Source organism: Drosophila biarmipes, chromosome 2L (assembly GCF_025231255.1).
Source record: "Drosophila biarmipes strain raj3 chromosome 2L, RU_DBia_V1.1, whole genome shotgun sequence".
In the NCBI taxonomy this organism is placed as follows: Eukaryota; Metazoa; Arthropoda; class Insecta; order Diptera; family Drosophilidae; genus Drosophila; species Drosophila biarmipes.
Window position 1 is genome coordinate 24,859,282 of NC_066612.1, and position 19,690 is coordinate 24,878,971.

At 36.6% G+C, this 19,690-nt stretch overlaps 1 protein-coding gene and 1 long non-coding RNA gene across 51 annotated transcripts in view; one reads left to right on the top strand and one right to left on the bottom strand.

The window, feature by feature from the left end:
* Positions 1-12,145, bottom strand: part of LOC127010712 (uncharacterized) — a 93,139-nt gene extending 80,994 nt beyond the window's left edge. For all 50 annotated transcript variants that reach the window (XM_050885280.1, XM_050885279.1, XM_050885246.1 and 47 more), the window contains exons 1-2: positions 12,089-12,145; positions 11,954-12,008 (exon numbers count right to left, since the gene is read on the bottom strand). In XM_050885280.1, the coding sequence (XP_050741237.1) occupies positions 11,954-12,008; positions 12,089-12,125 (92 nt within the window). In that variant the 5' untranslated portion in view covers positions 12,126-12,145. The remainder of the gene's footprint in view (positions 1-11,953; positions 12,009-12,088) is intronic.
* On the top strand, positions 8,647-10,844 carry LOC122818787 (uncharacterized). Its single transcript, XR_006368270.2, has 4 exons — positions 8,647-9,298; positions 9,373-9,638; positions 9,783-9,961; positions 10,396-10,844. It is a non-coding gene; the product is annotated as an uncharacterized LOC122818787 (long non-coding RNA).
* Positions 12,146-19,690: the final 7,545 nt, after the last annotated feature.

Sequence of the window (19,690 nt, forward strand, 5' to 3'; positions counted from 1 at the left end):
ATATCCATATATCCATATATATTAATAAAGATAATATTTTGAAAATGATTTTTTCAAACAATTTAGCTAGGTTACTAATTTTACAATTGGTCTATATTTCAATATATCAAATTTACTTCCTCCCTTATGGACCTGCATAACTCATAAAATTGTTCATCTACCAGGGGATCTACATTGAGACAAAGAGGAAGATAACATAATTTGCAGGGTAGGTAATGGCTGGCAACACAATTCTTAAGGAAGAATACAAAAACTACATCAAAGTCTAGCCTTGGGGAATCATCAAAATAACTAATTGCTTCAGAAGTGTCATCATATGTTATGTGCAACCTTTCAATTGAAAATTTCTGGAATTGAATTTAAAGTTTCCTGGTCATACCAAACAACGGAAGGTTTCATGTTCGAAAAAAAACAGTCACCAACCTCGTATGACAAGGTTGAATGTATGATCAACTTCACAAATGTATTCGTTATATAGAAATTTATTAAAAAACTCAAAGTCACGTTTGTGCTGCCAATATATTTCACCATCTGCTGGGTTAAGTGTTTTGGAATATTTTTTGTAGGAGTTGTTCCTAAGGTTTTTGTATTTTTGCAGACCTTTAGTATACCAAAGAAGCCTATAGAAACCCCGTAGTTTCAATGCAAGAATTCTTACGCGTATGGTTACTCATGGAACAGCCTATCCGGTTTTACGGAAGCTAAGTGGTATACCGGCAGGAGACTCCCAGATAAGCCAAAAAGTGACCGAGGGACTCAACCGAACTCATGAACGCGCGAAAAGGGCATATAGCACCCGCAGCAAGGTAGTAGAATTTTCCCTAGGATATGTTGTCTACAGGAAAAACTATAAGCAGAATAATAAAGCTGTCGGATATAATGCCAAGCTTGGCTCAAACCGAATTCGTTGAGTTGTACTTCAACGCAAGGGCAAAGCGCTTAATGAGCTCAGCGATGCAGCCGGAAAAAGTGTAGGAGTATTTCATGCCAAAGACCTGTATGTCGCGTAATCCGACGACACAAACAAAATGATAAGCCCAGAACTGCAGGATTGCATAAAAGAGCAGGAACTCCCGATCACATGATGATTAAAACACGTCATCAACGAAGCCTGCCGCTGCTATGAAAACCCCAACCAGTGACCGAAATGTTACCAGATACGATGCACCCTCAAACAACCCTCCAGAAAGCTATTTGCGCAGCCTGCCGGCTCCTCAAGCTACATGTGTGGTGTGAGAACGTAGCGTCGTATCTGGTACTCCTGATCGAGTGGATGAACGGCTTGAGGCGGAGTTTACAGCTTGAGGAGGAGAATATCCAGCAATGCTGGATACAAATATGCCAGGCCCTCACCCAAGACCAAGCCAACACGCAAGCAACAGAAATCCGTAGAAGGACCCGGATACACTGTTCATAATAAGAAAACTTGAAAAATAAACAAAAACCAAAAAAAAAAAACCATACTTGAAAAAAAAAAATAAATGCAGCTGAGTAGCCCCCGGTCATAAGAAAACTGTAGTGAAGGCACCTAACTATCTCCGAATGTTTTTTAGCTTTCCTCCTATTTTTCTTTCTCCGTTTACGGGTATAAATATGTATACATGTAAGTTTCCGTGTGAGGCTGGAAAGCTTTTATTTTTCAGCAACCAATGCAATAGTATCTTATCTAATAATACACTGCCATGATACACAGATTATATAATAAGCCCGACTAGCTCATCTAAGGCTGGGTAGGAGGCGTGGGTCGAAGCCACACGTCAATGGGCGCCTGAGAAAAAGAAAACTGAAAAGAAACAACGAAAACGAAGACAATGGTCGTACGGAGATTCCTTTTGCATGCGTTCCGCATCGATCACTTCGAGCCTGTTACGTACGCCTTAAGTGTAAAGAAAATTAACATGTAGAAACAAAAAAATGAATCTTGAGCCGGAGGGAGGGGTTTAGTGACTAGCCAAACTTAGGCTAGTAAAAGCAGAAGAAATTGCAAATCGGCATATTGCGGGTGTTGGGTGGCCAGAACACGACCACGATCGACCTACTGGTAACTGTGCTCCGGCAGGTGGCAAAGTGCAACAACCGGCCAGTAACTTCTCAGATAAGGGAAATAGCGAAACAGGTGGGAACTTCTAGTTAATTTATCCAATATGGAATTTGTTCTGATCTCCTCTGGCATATATCAACTCTAGTTTTAGAAAGAATCTTAGATAATGATCAACAGTTAAACGTAAAAGTAGATGATTAGAGAAATTATATAGAATTTTCACCACTCATTCATTGTAATAGAAGTCAAAGGGCGTCCATAAAATCAACAGTTCCCAAAGTCATTGGTTTCTCTAGTCTAGACATAAACATATTTTTGGGCAATGACAAAGAATTAATTTTAACCAAAATAAGCCTCGACGTTTGTAGCCGTGAATAATCGGTTTTTTTTGCTGATGTGCGCACCTCACCTGTTAAATTTCCGTCTCTGCGCTGGTAAAAAGAAGAAGTGAAGTAGGTCAAAAACAATAACATAACTTTCGACGGACAACCTTGAAAATAGGGGATAGTATTGCGCGCCCGCGACGATCCATTGGCACACGAATGTGTGAAGGGGAGGGAATGTGGCCGAAACACAGCCCGATGGCATTGCGATCAAGAGACAGCTAAGCTTGTAGGGCAGTGTGGACTGACGACTGCCGAACTTTTCGCTGCTTCATGCGTCTGTGATATTACCCATGCTTCTGCGCCATATAGTAGCAAGGGTAGGATGAGTGTCTTGTAGAGTGTTAAATTTGTTCGGCGAGAGAGGTCTCTTTTGCACATTTGCTTACTCTGGCCAAAGTAGCACCTATTGGCAAGTGTGATTTTTCGCTTGATCTCCAGGCTGACGTAATTTTCGGTGTTAATGGCAGTGCCAAGGTACGTGAACTCCTTGACCACTTGGAAGGTATAGCTGTCCGCTACCACAAGGGAGTCTAGGCGCCGCGCCTCCCTGCTTGTCGACTGCATATACTTCGTCTTGCCCTCGTTTACCGCCAAACCCACTTTTGCCGACTCTTTTTCGATAGCCGAAAATGGAGCAGTGACATCTTGCTTGCTGCGGCCAATGATGTCAATATCATCGGAATACGCAAGGAGCTTTTATAAAAAAGAGTGCCAAATCGATGTACACCGGCTTTCCGCAGAACCCCTTTCATCACGAAAATGAAGAGGTCGCACGACAGGGGGTCGCCTTGTCTAAAACCTGGAACGGTATTAAAAGGGTCGGAGAGGTTCGTTCCTACCTTGACAGAGCTGATGGTACTGCTCAATGTCATTCTGCAAAGACGTATTAGCTTTGCAGGAATACCGAACTCAGACATGGTGGCATATAGGCGTTCCCTCGTCGGGCTATCGAATGCAGCTTTATAATCGACAAAGAGATGGTGTGTGTTAATGTTGTTCTCGCGGGTTTTTTACAGGATGTGAAGATCTGGTCTATGGTGGACTTACCAGGTCTGAAGCCGCACTGATAAGGTCCGATCTGTGTGCTTGTATACGGCTTCAGTCGTTCACATATTACGTTCGATAGGACCTTGTATGAGATGGTAATCAGGATGATTCCCCGGTTATTATGGATAGGATAATGCACCATCTACTTCAACTTGATAACGTCGATTATCCAAATAAATAAGTAAAATAAAATAATTTTTTTTAAAGTGAATGAATGCTTCTAAGCTCAAATATATGCTTACAAATAACGTAGAATCTTCGGTTCACTTGTAAGGTGTGAAGAAAGTTAAGCGGGCCTGAAGGCACGCTTGGGGCTTTGAGTGAAAAAAACAACATTTTCAAGTAATGAAGGTTTTTTTTATTTTTTCTTATGATATTTTACAAAAGTTTTTGTTCGCTGTGCAGCATAAGTGCAGATTGCATTTTGTGCATATGCATTGCGTTTGTTTGTGCTTGCAATGGCAAATGGTTTAGCTGGTCAAACCGCAAGTCCGATATTGGATGTTTTGATTTTTGACCACGTTTGAGATCAGTGAAAGGTTGATGAGAGAGTGGAGACTGCATGAAAGGGGAATTTCTTGATCGTCCTGACTGAGAGGATGGAGACTGGTTTGCCGATCGCGTTGAAGATGCATTTTTGGTATTGATTGGACGACAAGGTAAGTTTTTCTTTTTATATGTCACCAGCCCTGCGGCTAGTGTTTCGCGAAAGTCTGAGAGTACGAGTATTTTGTCTTGGCTTTCGTTTTCTGTTTGAATACGTCTGTGTAAAATATAGGCGTTGGTGGCTGCCATATCAATTAGGTGATAAAAAATTCGTGTTGCGGCATCCCGAGTTTTTGCTCTGATATGATAGCGTCCCATTTTGTCATAATCACTGTTAGAAGTATTTATAAAGACAGATTGCGTTTTAGTTCTCATGCCGGAAATATTTTGAAAGTACATTTTAAGGCCATTATTTTCTGTATGAATTTATTGTTGACAAGTCCCTAGCAGGTTGCCAGTCAGCGCATATTATTGAAGAAAATTTTTCAACATTTAGTTTAGATGTCGGCCTTGCATGATCATAATTACTATTAATTACCCTGCTCAACGTATCCGTACGTATTTTTATGGACACGATAGAAATTATAGTGCAGTCGAATTGAGAACATGTAAATGATTTCCTTATAGACGCTAACCTGATTTGTGAGGACCATCCAAAGAGCGCAGAAGAAATCAGAAGAAATCTGTCCGTATGAACGCTGAGATCTCGGAAACTATAAGAACTAGAACAGTCTGACTTGCCATGCAGATTTCTGGGAACCCTGCGCATCGCAAGTTTTGTTTCAGCGGAGTGCCACGCCCATTCTAACGAACACAATCCGCGAAAATCTGTAGCGGCTACAGTTGACATAAAAGGTGTTTGTCTCATACCTATCGGCTGAACTAAAAAAAAGTGACACGCCCACTCTAACGCCCACAAACGGCTTAAGCGCTTTAATCTGTCTGCCGCCACATAACATCTACTAAAATAGCCGGTAGGTGGCGACCTAAACTATCGGCTTGCTCCTTATATATCTCCACATCCCTTTTGCTCCCTTAAGCTGAGTAAGGAGTATCTGATATTTCGACTATAGCGCTTTTCCCTGTTTTCTTAATTATTTTTAACTACAAAATTAAATAATCAGGAGACAGAAAACAAATACAAATTCCTAAACTAATTCAAACCTAATTTTTTTCCAATTCTAGATGCAGTCGCTTAGGTGGAGCCATCGGAGCCTCCGGAAAATGTGGTGAATGAGAAACCTGACTTGCTCGAAGCGGAATGCTACGCAGACTCCAGATGATAAAGGAGGTGCTCCAATAGCACCGGGAACCCAAAAAGAGCGCGCTTGTAAATTAAATAGAAAATAAAATCAAAACAATGAAATATAACCAAAATATATTTTATATTTATGTATCTGCTAAACGCTCAACCTGAGCTTTTTCTTCCGCTTAAAGACACGCATAAAAGGGTGCCTTAAAAAGCAATTAATATGTACTCAAAAAATTAGCCACTGATTAAGCGCTCAAAATCCGAAGATAGCAGTACTCGATGTTGATCTAACTCCAGCGGCGAATATATTCTCTATACATGTTTTGGATGAGCCTATTCCACAATTCAGCTTAAGCGCTTAATCAGCACAAAGTTAACTGCGACGTCGGCAGCGCAACCAGCGACTCGGGCAGAGCCAAATAAGAGTCGCAGAAAAAATTTTTTTTTTCGCGCTCTTTCTCACGATTTTCAAAATTCGGGTGAAGGCAAAGAGGACGAGCAATTAAAGTGACTAGCTTTTGTACACCCTTGCAATTTAAATAATGCAACATTTTTAGTAAATGTAAATACAAATAATTTACATAATTTGTGTGGCAATTTAATATATTTGTTTTCTTTTTAGTTTAGTAGTTTATCGTAAATAAGTGAATTTTTGATTGGCATAAAAAAACATGTCCATAAATACCCTGTTTTCATGTGCAACGGAACATGCATAGACAAACGGGACATGCCAATAAAACAGAACAAGCCCGTTGTTGTTGTTTTTCTGTTACTATGATTATACGATATGAATCACGATTTCATAAAAGCACGATATAGAAATAACCCCTGTTTATACAACACATATCATTTCGTGATTTGCTTTCAGTAGAGATGCCAGACGTGTAAAATTTGGTATTAAAGTCTGGTCACACTTTTACAAAATGTAAACCTATTAAACGCAATGGATAAACTTAAATTATTCATTTACAATCGGCAAATAAGAAGCGGAAAATTAACACTGAAAATTAATACTGTGTGGAGGCACAGAAGGTCGATGGCTTTATTAAAAGCAAGGCGGTTTTTGGTAGCCAGAAGTCACAGGATGCTGATGCAGACTGAGCCTGAGGACACCTAGAGTGCGAAAATTTAAGAGCAGGCCAAGAAGCAATGCTTTTTGGGCACTAGTGCAAAATCCATAAAATTAAAATTGTTAAAAGTATGTTTCTAACCGTTTCTGTTCCAATTGGCGATCGCCGTATACAAATCTGCGACCTGTGCCGAGTATCGAGTGATTGGAGATGTATTTGGAGTACATAAAAGTACAGTTCACAAGTACTTTCATATTGTTGTTAAAGCGATATTGAATCTTACGAGGGCATTAATTTTATTCCCAATACTGGATGAATGCATTCAAAATGCAGGTGCATTTGAAAAAATGTGTCACATTCCTAACGTGACTGGAGCTATTGACGGTAAAATGCCTTCTAGAATATTAATTTCAAATTATAAACGCTATATATGAATTATTCAGGAACACACATTCCTGTTAAGGCTCCAAAGATTGGAAACATGGATTTAGTAAATAGAAAGGGATGGACATCGATGGTCATGCAAGCTGTAGTTGACAACAATTACTTGTAAGTATGTACATATCTAGATACTGGTTGTTTTTCTAAACATTATATATTTTTAGGTTTGGAGTCAGCATGAAATTTCCGGGAAGTGTTCACGACGGTCTTTAAAGAGTCAGGAATTTTCAAGAGCCATAGCCGAATTATTCAGGAATTTATAAAACTGGTGGACAATAAAAAAATTCCCTTTATTATCCTAGGAGATCCTGCATACCCCTTTGCCAACGTGGCTTCTAAAACCTTACAGAATGGCAGAGCAACCAAATATTGGAATCTCCAGAATGCGATCCATCCGATCATAGGGTACACCTTAAGGAATACATTGTTTCTTACTTTCCTTTGAGAAGCAGTTCAAAATTAATGAATAATAATAATAATCCACTATAAGTTTGTTTTTAATGTATTTCAGCTTTAATTGGAGTTAAAGAATTCACGCATGAATCTCTGGGTCTCGGCCCGATCCTCCGCCAGAACCTCGCGCAAGCTCTGCACAAAGGTGGAATCTATTTCGCGTTGAGCCTCGAGGAACTCCTGGTTCTACACCTCCAGCCTGTCCAAGACCTCGTTGTTGTCGTCTGATATCTTCTGAATCATCTGCACGGCGTTTGCCTTGTCTGAAAAACAAGTGAAATCATTAAACATTACCATCGTGTTACCCTTAATGAGAATTAATATGCTTACTAGAAGTTTGGCGGCTCCTAGGCATAGATGTCTCCACCAGGAGTTCAAGTGCATTGGTTTCCTCTATCTCCTCTGCTTCGTTGAACACCTCATTGGCTATGTCATCGAAAACGTCGATGGCCACAAATGCCTCCTCTGAGGTGTCCACCCCTACAGCCTGAGTCACAGGGCGAGTGCCATTCATGTCCTCAAGCTCGTCGAAGTGGGCGCACGTTTTCCTTGCAGACCCACTGACTGCATTACTGCGCTTCCCATCAAAATACGTTTTTTTTTAGCATTCTCAGCTTGGTTTTTTTTTATCTCCGGTCTTGTTCATGTTTTTAGCCTTCATCGACTCTGCGAGGCCCTTGTAGATCGGATTGTTGCGTTTCGTTTTGCCATCGAGCTTGCCCAATCTGTTGTCCTCCTTCACCAGGCCAATCAGCTCCGTAATTTCGGCGTCTGACCAAAAAGATCTTTTCGATTCCATTGCTTTTTCCTAATTATTCCCTTTGTTTTCCGAATTGGCGTTTTAATTTTCACTTTTATGCACAGCTTTGCCACCTGGTCTGCATAGCGTTAAGTTAGTTGAGCACCACAAATTCACGCTTTCAGGCTGAAATCATAATTAACTTTCGTGTGTTGCCGAATTCACGAAATGGCGTTTATACACACACGAATCGGCTGAAAGCGGGAAATGATAGCGCGAATTCGGCGTCGTATAAACACAGTTTGTCTTTCTCACTTGCGTTTAGATGAAGGAGTTAGACCGAAACTTGCAAACAATTGTTTTTTAATTAATAAAACAAAAATCCAGGTAAATCTCTAACGGGTCGCCACCAGAGCTTGTAAATAACTGTCGACCGTTTCTCGTTGTCTGCAAATAGGTGTCTCTTTCTGACTCTTTACGAAAAGACTCAGAGAGCGACCGTTTCATAGGTTCTTGAATGTGCTCGCTCGCGCTCAGAGCAAAACCGATTTTTTCTATTCTGTTTTGTTTCGGTTGTTACAAGACTGTTTTATCGTTTTCAGTGAAGCAAAATGTCTTATGCGTATGTATTGGTATACATTTACACGCATAGGCAAGCAAATCGATTATTGCGATCGTAAATTGAGTGTGTTAATTTGCGTTGTTTAAGTGTGGGAAGGGACGAGACACTAAAAAAATGTGCACCAATTTTTTAAATTCAATTTGGAAGAAAAGAAATCAATTTGTAATGTTTGCGGAACCAAACTTAACACAATAACCAATAACCACAAATTTAAGACGCCACTTAACAATGAAGCATATGGACATTTTCAATGAGTGAAATAATTCTGGATCTACAAAGTTAAAAGAATGCGAAGAAAAACGAAAAATATCGTATCAAACGAGTGAACGAGCAATTGTTTCTTCTTTGATCAAAATTGTAACCACAAACGGAAAACCATTCAAATTTCTAGACAGTGAAGGGTTCAACGAGATAATGTATCCAATATATAATGCCCTTGGCATGAACCCTGTTACGTCTAGAAATATTATGAATTTTGTGTCAACCAAAGAACAGTTTGTAAAAGAAAATATAAGGGCACTTGCGAAAGGAAAGCTGGTGTCGCTGAAAATCGACGTTGCCAGCAGAATGAATAAAGCCTAAAACCGAGATTGTTGTGAAGACCTTGGGCATGATTGATCTCGGGGAATCTCACACTGGAATATATATAAAAATCAAAATTCTACAAATCTTAGATGATTATGGCTTGATCAGATTTACAGGTAAAAATTAAATTCCATAAAATTTTGTATGTAAAAAAATGTGATTTTTTTTAATTTCATATTCTCGTACACAGCATTACGTCTGATAATGGACGAAACATGATAAAAGCCGTCCAGGTATTAAATGATGCGACAGAGGAATCCCTTTTTGAAGAAGACATAGAAAGCGAGAATCTTCTGAAAGAATTGGGTTCTATTGAACTGGCTAATATACACCTTGTGACATGTGCAGCAAACACTCTGCAACTTGAGTATTTGATGTAAACAAAACAAAGGAGATCGCCGATAAAATAAGTGCCTGTCGCACATTATGCAAATCGCTGCGCACAGAAACATATAGGTAAGTTATAAGTTATAGAAGTACATATATAAAAATGTATATTCCAATCGGGATAAATCGGGAAAAATAAATAAATAAATATATAATTATATATATACATATATATATTATAAATACTTCATATTTATAAAATCTATGTCTTAGTTGAGAATGAAAAAAACATACCATCGCTCGAAGTTGCTACAAGGTTGAATACGACGTATTTAATGCTAAAGAAATTATTGGACTTAAAGGATTTCCTGGCAACGCAACCAAATATTTGTATAGAGGCCGATTGGGATTGGATCGAGACGTACATTGACGCTTTCAGTGACACATACCAGGTAACCCTAAAGCTACAAAACAAAGATTTAGTTTATAGTGAGTTCTTCGTAGTATGGATGGAACTAAAATTGAAATGCGATACTAGCTACAATTTAATTTTAAAAAAACTATCGGCACAGATAAAATTAAGAGAAACAAAATTATTAGAAAATGATGCATTGTTGGCAGCGATTTTACATAGATCTTCGTGTAAATTGTATGTTGTCGAACAATCAAAAATCCCTAGCAAAGGCTAATTAAAAAAAACTGCTTTTCGTTTATATGAGTTGAAAGAAGTAAGCTGTATGTCGTAAAATGTTTGAAATGTGGGTCTTGTTTTGTTTATGTTGTAGGTTTGAGAATCTAATTAAAATTGTCTTCGTCAAAAACTAATACTTCTAGTAAACTAAAATCCAAAATACATTTCATACTTATTATCGCTTTATTATTTAAGGCACACACACGAAATGTTCCAGCGCTCGAGACTCCTGTGCATGAAGAAATGTTTGCTTCCACTGTCTCGTCAATTCTATCAACCGCATTCTCATCTGAAGAGAAGTCGCTGTTGTCGGCATTTTTGTACGATTTTAAGACAGTTTCAGAAAACAAAGAAGATCCAGTTTCTACGAAACCTGCCAAAATTTATGCTGACATCGAAAACTTCGACGTAAAATTTGGTCGCTTGCCATTAAATTCCAATATATTGGATTTTTTTAATGATTTGAAACTTAGGATGCCGCATATAGGTGCACTAGCGCAGGTTATGCTGGCTACACCTGCAACGCAAGTCTCCGCCGAACGGGCATTTTCAGCCCTACATTTTATATTAAGTGAACGAAGAAGTTCGATTAGTGCAAAAAAACTAAACTCCTTACTAGTTGTAAAGCTTAACACATAAATATAAAAAATGTTACAAAAATTATTAATATAATATATATAAAAATAAAAAAAAAACTAAAAACAACATTGTCTGAAACTTTTTTGCGTTCATTTTGCAGACGAAACATAACAATTGCAACAACAATGAATGTAAATGGGAAGACCGTTTGCATTGAGTTTTTCGGTCAATCGGTCTTTTGCTGACTCTCTTTGTGCGAGCGTTTCTCGTTCCGCTCTTCACGCACTGCTCATTAAACGAACGAAATAAAAAGGGCTCAACGAAAAGCGCTCAACAGAAAACAGAATTGAAGACAGCAAAAGTCTCTTGCTCAGAGCGAGAGCGAGAGAGTATGAACTTTTTCGGTTGTGCTCGCAACGAGAGCTCAAGAAAAAAAACCGTCGACAGTTATTTACAAGCTCTGGTCGCCACATTCAAATAGGCTGCGGTGGTACCATGGAATTCAAGCGCACGCCGGTATACTCGGCTGGCTGCTTGTCGGCTGTGGAAGTGGGTGTAAATGCTTGACTCCATGAAGTGCCTATTAATAATGGTAAACGAAATCTAATATCTAATCAAAAAGAAAGTCAAAAAATTCCCCATGTACTCTGGCTGACTCTCAAACTGACCTCACTAGATGTTCCCGAGCTACCTTAATACCACCCCAACCATTGGTCATTCCTTTCCATGAGTCCGAACGACCCCTTCGAACGCAAGCTACCCTATCGCGGAATCATTCTAGCTGCGGCAACAGACTGTTAATTCAGTTCATTATAAAGGTTTTATTACCAGCTATCTTAAAATATGGGTACGATTAAATGAGATAGATTTAGTTTGAAATGCAATCACGAAACTTTAAACTACAATTAAAATCACTACAAAACGGGGCGATAGTTATCCTTTTACTGTGGCGGAAATACAATTTAAATTGCAACCTGACATAATTAAAAATGCAAGGAATACTCGTTGAATCAAAATAAAACAATCGTCAAAAAGTCAAAAGGAGAGATTTTGAAATCTCGATCTGCCTGATTGCAGGGCATTTAGGTGCTGGGATTCAAATTTTTCTCTTCTTTTCTTTACGCCGCCCTGAGTTTTCTTATCATCATTTAAATGCAAAAATTTAGACACTCACCGCTTGCAGGAACATCCATTGATGAAAGCGCTTTCGCCGAGAAGTTCGCTGCTATCTGCGGGAAATTTATAGATAATACAAAACAATGCGAACCAAAACATAAAACCATTTAAAAATTCCACGACCGAAATGCACCTAAAAAAAAAACTGTAAAAAAACTATCTCCTTCCATGACTTTATACTACTTCGCCTCCATCCACTATATGATTTCCGATTTATCCGAGCGCGATCAAGCGACTGCTCTCTCGCTCATGCTCAAACTAAGAACCAAGCAAAAAAAAAAAACGCAGTGAATTTATGCGTCGCCCAAAGGCAAACGCTGTTGCTGGGAAGAGCGAAGATTTTCCTCTGTTTCTCGACCCAATCTTTCCGGCAGCTTGAAAGACTCCGAATAAGGGATGACTTCCGTAGATGTCGCTCAAACAAACGCCGGCCGCGCAAGACCTCATGTGGACGGCCAGTAGCCAGCCGAATACGGCTAACGTCACTCTCTAGACCCCGAATATTCCGATCTCTTTAACTCACCCTGATCCGCAGCTAACTTCCTGGCTATATTTCCTTTCTTTTCGGTAACGCCAAACGGCACGGAGAAGATGGAGAGGCATCCGCGACATTAGAAGGGGACCTTATTTATTTATCTTCCCGACTCCAATGAACTCATTATTATTAAGTTCCAATTGCGCCGTGGTCTTTCTACTATAAACAATTGCACCGCAGGCCTTCTACTGTAAACTAAGCCGGGTCTCCCAAATGTAAACATTAACATCCGGCAGAATGCAGCGCTGCGTAAAATTGCAGAGTAAACTGTTTAATTGATTTCCACAATCCAACCAAAAATTTATCAACCAATTTATTCCGACTCCTTATCCAAAATCCAAGTCACTAGATTCTCTTAAGCCGAGGTTTTCTTATCAGATAATCGGCCCTTGGACTGTCAATCCTTTTTTGACCCGAATCGAAAGGTTTATGATTTGAGTATTGTGATTAGTGAATTTGTCGATGCTAAGAAAGATTTGTAAACTAGTGAATAAAAAAAGTTAAAAATTAAAAAATAAAACACATATTTTTTTGAATTTGTTATATAAGAAAAGTTAAAAATTAAAAAATAAAAAACATATTTTTTTTAATTTGTTAAAAAAAAATGTGTTTTTTATTTTTTAATTTTTAACTTATTCTTATTCACTAGATCACAACTTTTTCAAGCACAACTCAAGTAAGCAACTATTTAATTGGTGCCCAACGTGGGGCGGGGCTATTTAAAAAATTCCTGAAATAAGTTTTGAAACAAAACAGTTTCCGAAAAAAAACGAAAAAAACCTAATCGATGACATAATAAAAAGTGTTTGCATAGTAAAAAAAAGCTGAAAGAGGAAATCAATAAATAAAATAATCCCAACTCGCTAAAATAAAAAACAGATAAATAAAAACTAAACACACTAAACAAAAAGAAAAAAACAAACAGATAATCATATACAAATTTAACACAAACTGAAGGAAGAACTGAGGGCCATCCCTCGCTACATAGAAACAAATTGAAGGAAGAGCTGCGGGCCATCCTTTGCAATACGACGAACCCAAACCGGATCACTAAGCACAAAGAAGACATCCCATGTCCAAGGAAACCAGCTGTTTAAATATAGTTTTGTATTTAAAAGAACTTATCTCAAAACAAGAAAGGAAGTTAACTTCGGCAAGCCGAAATTTGTATACCCTTGCAGTTATAAGAAATAATCAACTTTGCTGACTTCAGTGTTATTAAAAAAAATATATTCTATTCTTTTTTTAGACCATTTTTTTACATTTATATGTTAGAGTAGACCGATTTTTATTAAATTGAATTCCAAATTCTTAAAAATATAAGAAATTATGTTCCCAATATTATAAGACAATATGTCAAAAAGCCGCAAAGCTATAATTTGTTTTTTATTATTTTCCCACCAATTTTCCGATAATTCCTATGACAGTTATACGATATAGTCATCCGAGTTCGATAAAATTTAATTCGAAATTAAAAAAAAAATGTAATTTCCAAGCGCAGGAGGTTATATGTTAAGAAACACCAAAGATATAAATTTTTTTTTAATTTTTTCCACGACAGTTTCTCTGAGAGCTATAAGATATAGTTGTCCGATCCGGCTGGTTCCGACTTATATACAACCTACAATAGAAAGAAGACTTTTGGGAAAGCCCGATAGCTTTAAAACTGAGGGACTAGTTTGCGTAGATACGGACAGATAGACGGACGGACAGACGGCCAGACGGATCGACTCGTCTAGTGATGCTGATCAATAATATGTATACTTTATGGGGTCGGAAACGTATCCTTCATTGCGTTGCAATCTTCTGACTGAAATTATTATACCCTGTGCAAGGGTATACAAATTAAATAAAAACAAACAAGGTGGAAGAGTTAATCAACGATTTTGAAAAAATTATCTTCATGACTCCACCTGTACCTTCTAGCAGCCAGGCTAATACACAGATGGTTAATGTAAGCGGTTTGATAGCACAAATAGTTAACGATAAATTTAATCCTTTAAAGAATGAGATCGCGAGCTTAAAGATACAATTAAACCACAATATAAAGAAGGGTGAGGATTTCAAAGTAGAAGCTGTTGATCTGAATGCTAGGTACTTCGGTAAGTCGGTCAGAGAATATAAAGGAGAAGATAATAGATATGTTATCTGGAGGAAATCGGTGGAAATAGTAATGGGACAATACAAAAGGGGAAGTGAAAAAAAACTTTTCGGCATCTTCGAAATAAAATTACAGGCATTGCCAATGATGCTTAAACCCATAATGGAACCGTATTGAACTTTGATGCCATAATGGGCAGACTAGATTTTGTTTTTAGTGACAAGCGACCAGCACTAAGAGTGTTCATAACTGTCCTTAACGTGCGTATTTCAGATGTAATATTCTCAATGAATGAATCAAATACTAACAACCTGAGGTTTAATTAACCCGATAACAGAATAAATATAATTATTATCAGAATAAAATTGGAATTAGGGCAGACAAAATTATCCCCAATATAATACCCAAAAACCAATTGAATTTCTATAAGCCTGAACAGAACAAACCGGAACCAATGGATGTTGACGAATCCATAGAGGTTCAGAATAGGCCAACGTATAACAATAATCAATAAAAAATATAGCAACACTAATTACAACCAGAATAAATGGAATCAGTATAAAAAACCAGAAGCACACATAACTCAGAAAGATCAACCACAGAATAAAAGACAACCAGCACGGTCAGTAAACCAACCGGCTAATAAAGCAATGCAATTAAATAACATCGAAAAGGACAATTTTTTGGAAAAGAATCCGGAGTAGGATTACCCTAATAAATACGGACAGATAGTAAGCTAAAAAGAAAACTGAAAATTTGAATTGACAAAGGGGCAACCTACATCAGAACGGGGTTAAAATCCACTGAAAAAAATCAAAGCTGTAATTGACACCGAAAAAAGAGCTAATTAAATATGGGGAAAAATAAGAAAAATGGATATACGATAACGACAGCTCTTGCAAACAACTTTCATTATCTAAAGAAAGAACCATTTTACCATTAAAAGAATTTATTATAAAAAAAAATACTTTGATAAAAAGGCCAAAATCAGAACTGGCTCTGAAGAAGGAAATCAAAGTAAAACAAGCTTGGGATACAAAAATCCTGAACAAGCCAACGTTAAAGTATCCGTCACTGACAACTTAAACAATCTCAATTGTGAAATCAGTATGACATGAGATACCGAATACTACAGAAAGTCGAAACTGATCATTAAAAAATCAATATGCAAATCGCATTTCGTACAGATATAAAAGGGAAAAACACTTTTGTTCACGACAGACCCATTTACGGAAAATAATATCCATATTCGTTGATGGTCCCCGATTTTGTTAATAACGAAAAATTAGTAGAATGCTTACAAGAAAGGCAAAAACGAGGACGGAAGTCCTAAATTAAGACTAGTTATTGACTATAAAAAGTTTAACGAAAGTACGATACTCGACAGGTATCCAATGCAAGACCGGTCTGTAATTCTAGCTAATTTGGGAAAGGCTAAATATTTTTTAACCATAGACTTAGGATCAGCGTTTCATCAGATTCTAATAAAAGAATAAGATATGAAAAAGACTTCTTTCTCAATAAATAACAGGAAGTATGAATTGTTAAGGATGCCATTTAGGTTGACCAACGCACCAAGAATTTTCCAAAGAGCAATGGACGACATTCTAAGGGAAGCATTGGGAAAAACATGTCATGTTTATATGGACGACATAATAATTTTCTCTAATACACTAGAACAACATTATTTCGATTTAAGTAAAATAATTTATAATTTAATTATTTAGAGCTCATATGAATTCATCTTTGGATAAATCAAAGTATAATAAACGCGAAGTAAGTTTTCTAGGATACATTCTATTCTATAACGTCATCAGTACGGACCCTGAAAAATAGACACCATTATTACCCGGTATTATAGAAACTTTGTTCGGAATTATACTTTCAAAGCTTAATCACTAACGAAATATTTAGAAGGACATCATGGAAAAATCGCAAAAAGAGTGTCAACTAAAACGTTAATTCAGCTGGATGACCCAGCTACAAAAGACTTTAACGAGCTAAAGAAAATCAAGTTGCTCATATCGAACTGGTTCAACCAGACTATAATAAAATATGTACATTAACCACAGATGCATCAGACGTCTCTATTGGTGCGGTATTATCTCAAGAAGGTAAACCAATAACATTTTTTTTCAAAACTGTCTAAAACTGAACAAGTCTATGTAAATAATAAAAAAAAACTTTTTTTCAATAGTGTGGGCTCTAACAAATTTGAGAAAATATCTATGCGGAATGATTCGAATTGAATTTCAAACCGATCATCAACCATTATCTCTTGCAAACTCGAATAAAAATCCAAATATAGAAACGAAACGCTTGTATTCATTTATAGAAAGTTTTACTTCAAAAGTTGTATATAAACCAGGTGCAACAAAGGTAGTTGCGACGCATTATCGCGAATGCATATAAACTATTTGTCCGATAGAGATCAGTCGGAAGCATCCGAGTCCGATCAAAATACTCTGCACTCAGCAGAAAGTAGTTTCGAAAATGTAATCGAAGAAACAAAAAACCTTTAAACCAGTTTATGGCTCAATTATTAATAGCTAAGCCACGATCCTTGAATCTCTTAACGTATTAAATAATACCAGAGGATGACACTCCGGAAAATTTGGTTTCAATTCTAGGACAATATTTACAGTCAAATGTCACAGACGGTATCCATTAGACACTTAAAGATTTTTATAGAATTCCAAAGCCTTTAAAAGAAAACTTCGTTAATAAATTCCTTTACCCGATGAATGTTCTCGGATGCAAAAAGTATTGAAGAAAAGGCCGCCGTAATAGAAGAAACACATAGTAGAGCTCACTGAGGAATTACTGGCCTAAGGTATTCTCAAAATTAAAAGAGCATATTAAAAATTGCATAATTTGTTATCAAAACAAATATAATAGAACCACGTGCCAATTCCTATCCGAGAGGCACCTATCTCGGAAAGAGAATGTGAAAATTTGCATATCGTTATTTACTATGCCCAAAATCTTATATTCAGAAATTCAAAATAAATTCAATACAGAAAATAAAGTTTCAGCAATTCTACAACAATTTCCATTAGCAACAACCTTGATGATAGACAACGAGCCAAGTTTTTCTTTATTACAATTTAAATCCTTCGCACAAAGAAATGGGATATCCTTATTCTTTGCGGACCCTCGACATACTACTCCTAATGGAAAGATAGAAATCACACACTCGACGCTAACAGAAATCGCCCGCTGCATCAAAGATGAGAATAATCTAATCGATTACTCTGAAATTATAATTAGAGCAGCATCAACGACCGTACAATATACTCGTACTATTTAATTAAATCAGACATGACACAAGCCTCCTCAAGAGAAAATGTTAGATTTTCACAATAAAATAGGTAAAGTTACTTATGAAAAGAAATACGGGGAAAGAAGTATGCTAAATTCTAGATACAAAAAACAAGTATTTAAGGAAAATCATCTTAATAAGGTTATTATAAACAGCCGAAATCTTACGATTTATAAAGATAATAATAAATAAACAAAAATTTTATTTTAAATTTCAGATAATGATTTCATTAAAGTACTTATTATTGATAGTAGCAACAACCAAATTCGAAATTACGGGTTACACAAACCATGATTTCTTTCTAAACAAGGATACTAAAAATATTCCAAAATATTACTCCATCTATTCAATGTAACTTATCTAAGTCGATATAAAAACATAATTCAACTCGAATCAACTCACTTAAATATAAGCAATTGGGGCAATTTCCTATGATTTAGACATTATTAAAATTCTTATTCGCAAATTACACCCAATAAAGCTAAACGGGGAATCAATGAACGCCTGACCATGATGATTTTATAACAGTTCGTATTAGATCAATGAATTAATCAGTAATAATAACAATCAATTTGTAATTAATTCAAAATTATTCAAAGAGATAAAAACCCTAACTGAAAATCTACAACCAGTATTTTAAACCAAGAATTCCCGCTTTGAAAACACCGCCTTCGGTTGCTAACTTACCATCTTATAAATTTAATGGACACAATTACACTAGCAAAAATAGAAGTTTTCAACAGAAAAATATGAAACACTGAGACATCCAGAAATTTTTAAGCATGAACAAAAACCACAGACATATCAGATATTTCCAAATTTAAAATCGACATACATTATTAGTACATTTTAATATACATAAAATACATAAATATTACAAACCGGTGCGAAGTGTATAACGCACGATCCATCTCACACCATAATGGAAAACTCTCAATAGATAATCATGTCGCTAATTGTAAAAATAAGTTTATTGTTAAGTTATTGTAAATAATACTCATTTAATATTGTAAATGATGCTCATTTCAATGGGTCATTTCAAATTACTTTTAATCGCACTACTTTGCCAAAGAATATTTCCCACACTAACGTAGACCATAAGATATTGAAATACATATATCATTGCTAAACAATAGATTAAATTCTTATTATCATTATATCTTATGTCAAATGATTCGGAACTTACATTTAATAACACAACCATATTAAACCCTTTCATTCAAATTAAACAAACTGAAATCCAAATAACCTTAATATTGATCATATTTACATTAATATATTTAATTATCACGACTTTATTAAAATTAAAAACATATCTAATATGCAAACTACGACAAGCTCATATTGAAGAACAACCCGAAAATAATATATCCAACAATGCAAATACCATTAAGGATGAAATTGTAGTCGAGTTGACCACTCATTTAAATTCGCTTTATCCATTAGTCCAATTCAGAGTTATCCATCCAAGATCCCAGGCTCCTTACCGAGGCAGGTCTTCTACTGTAAACTAAGCCGGGTCTCCCAAATGTAAACATTAACATTCAGTCAGCATCCAGCGCGGCCTAAAATTGCAGAATAAACTGCTTATTTGATTTCCACAAATTTCATCATGCAATTTATTCCGTTTCTCTTCTCCAAAATCCAAGTCATTAGATTCTTATAATTCTCTATGCTTATCAGATAATCGGCCCTTGGCCTGTCTGTCCGTTTTTTGATCCGAATCGAAAGGATTATAATTTGAGTATTGTGAGCATTGAATTAGTTCGATGCTAAG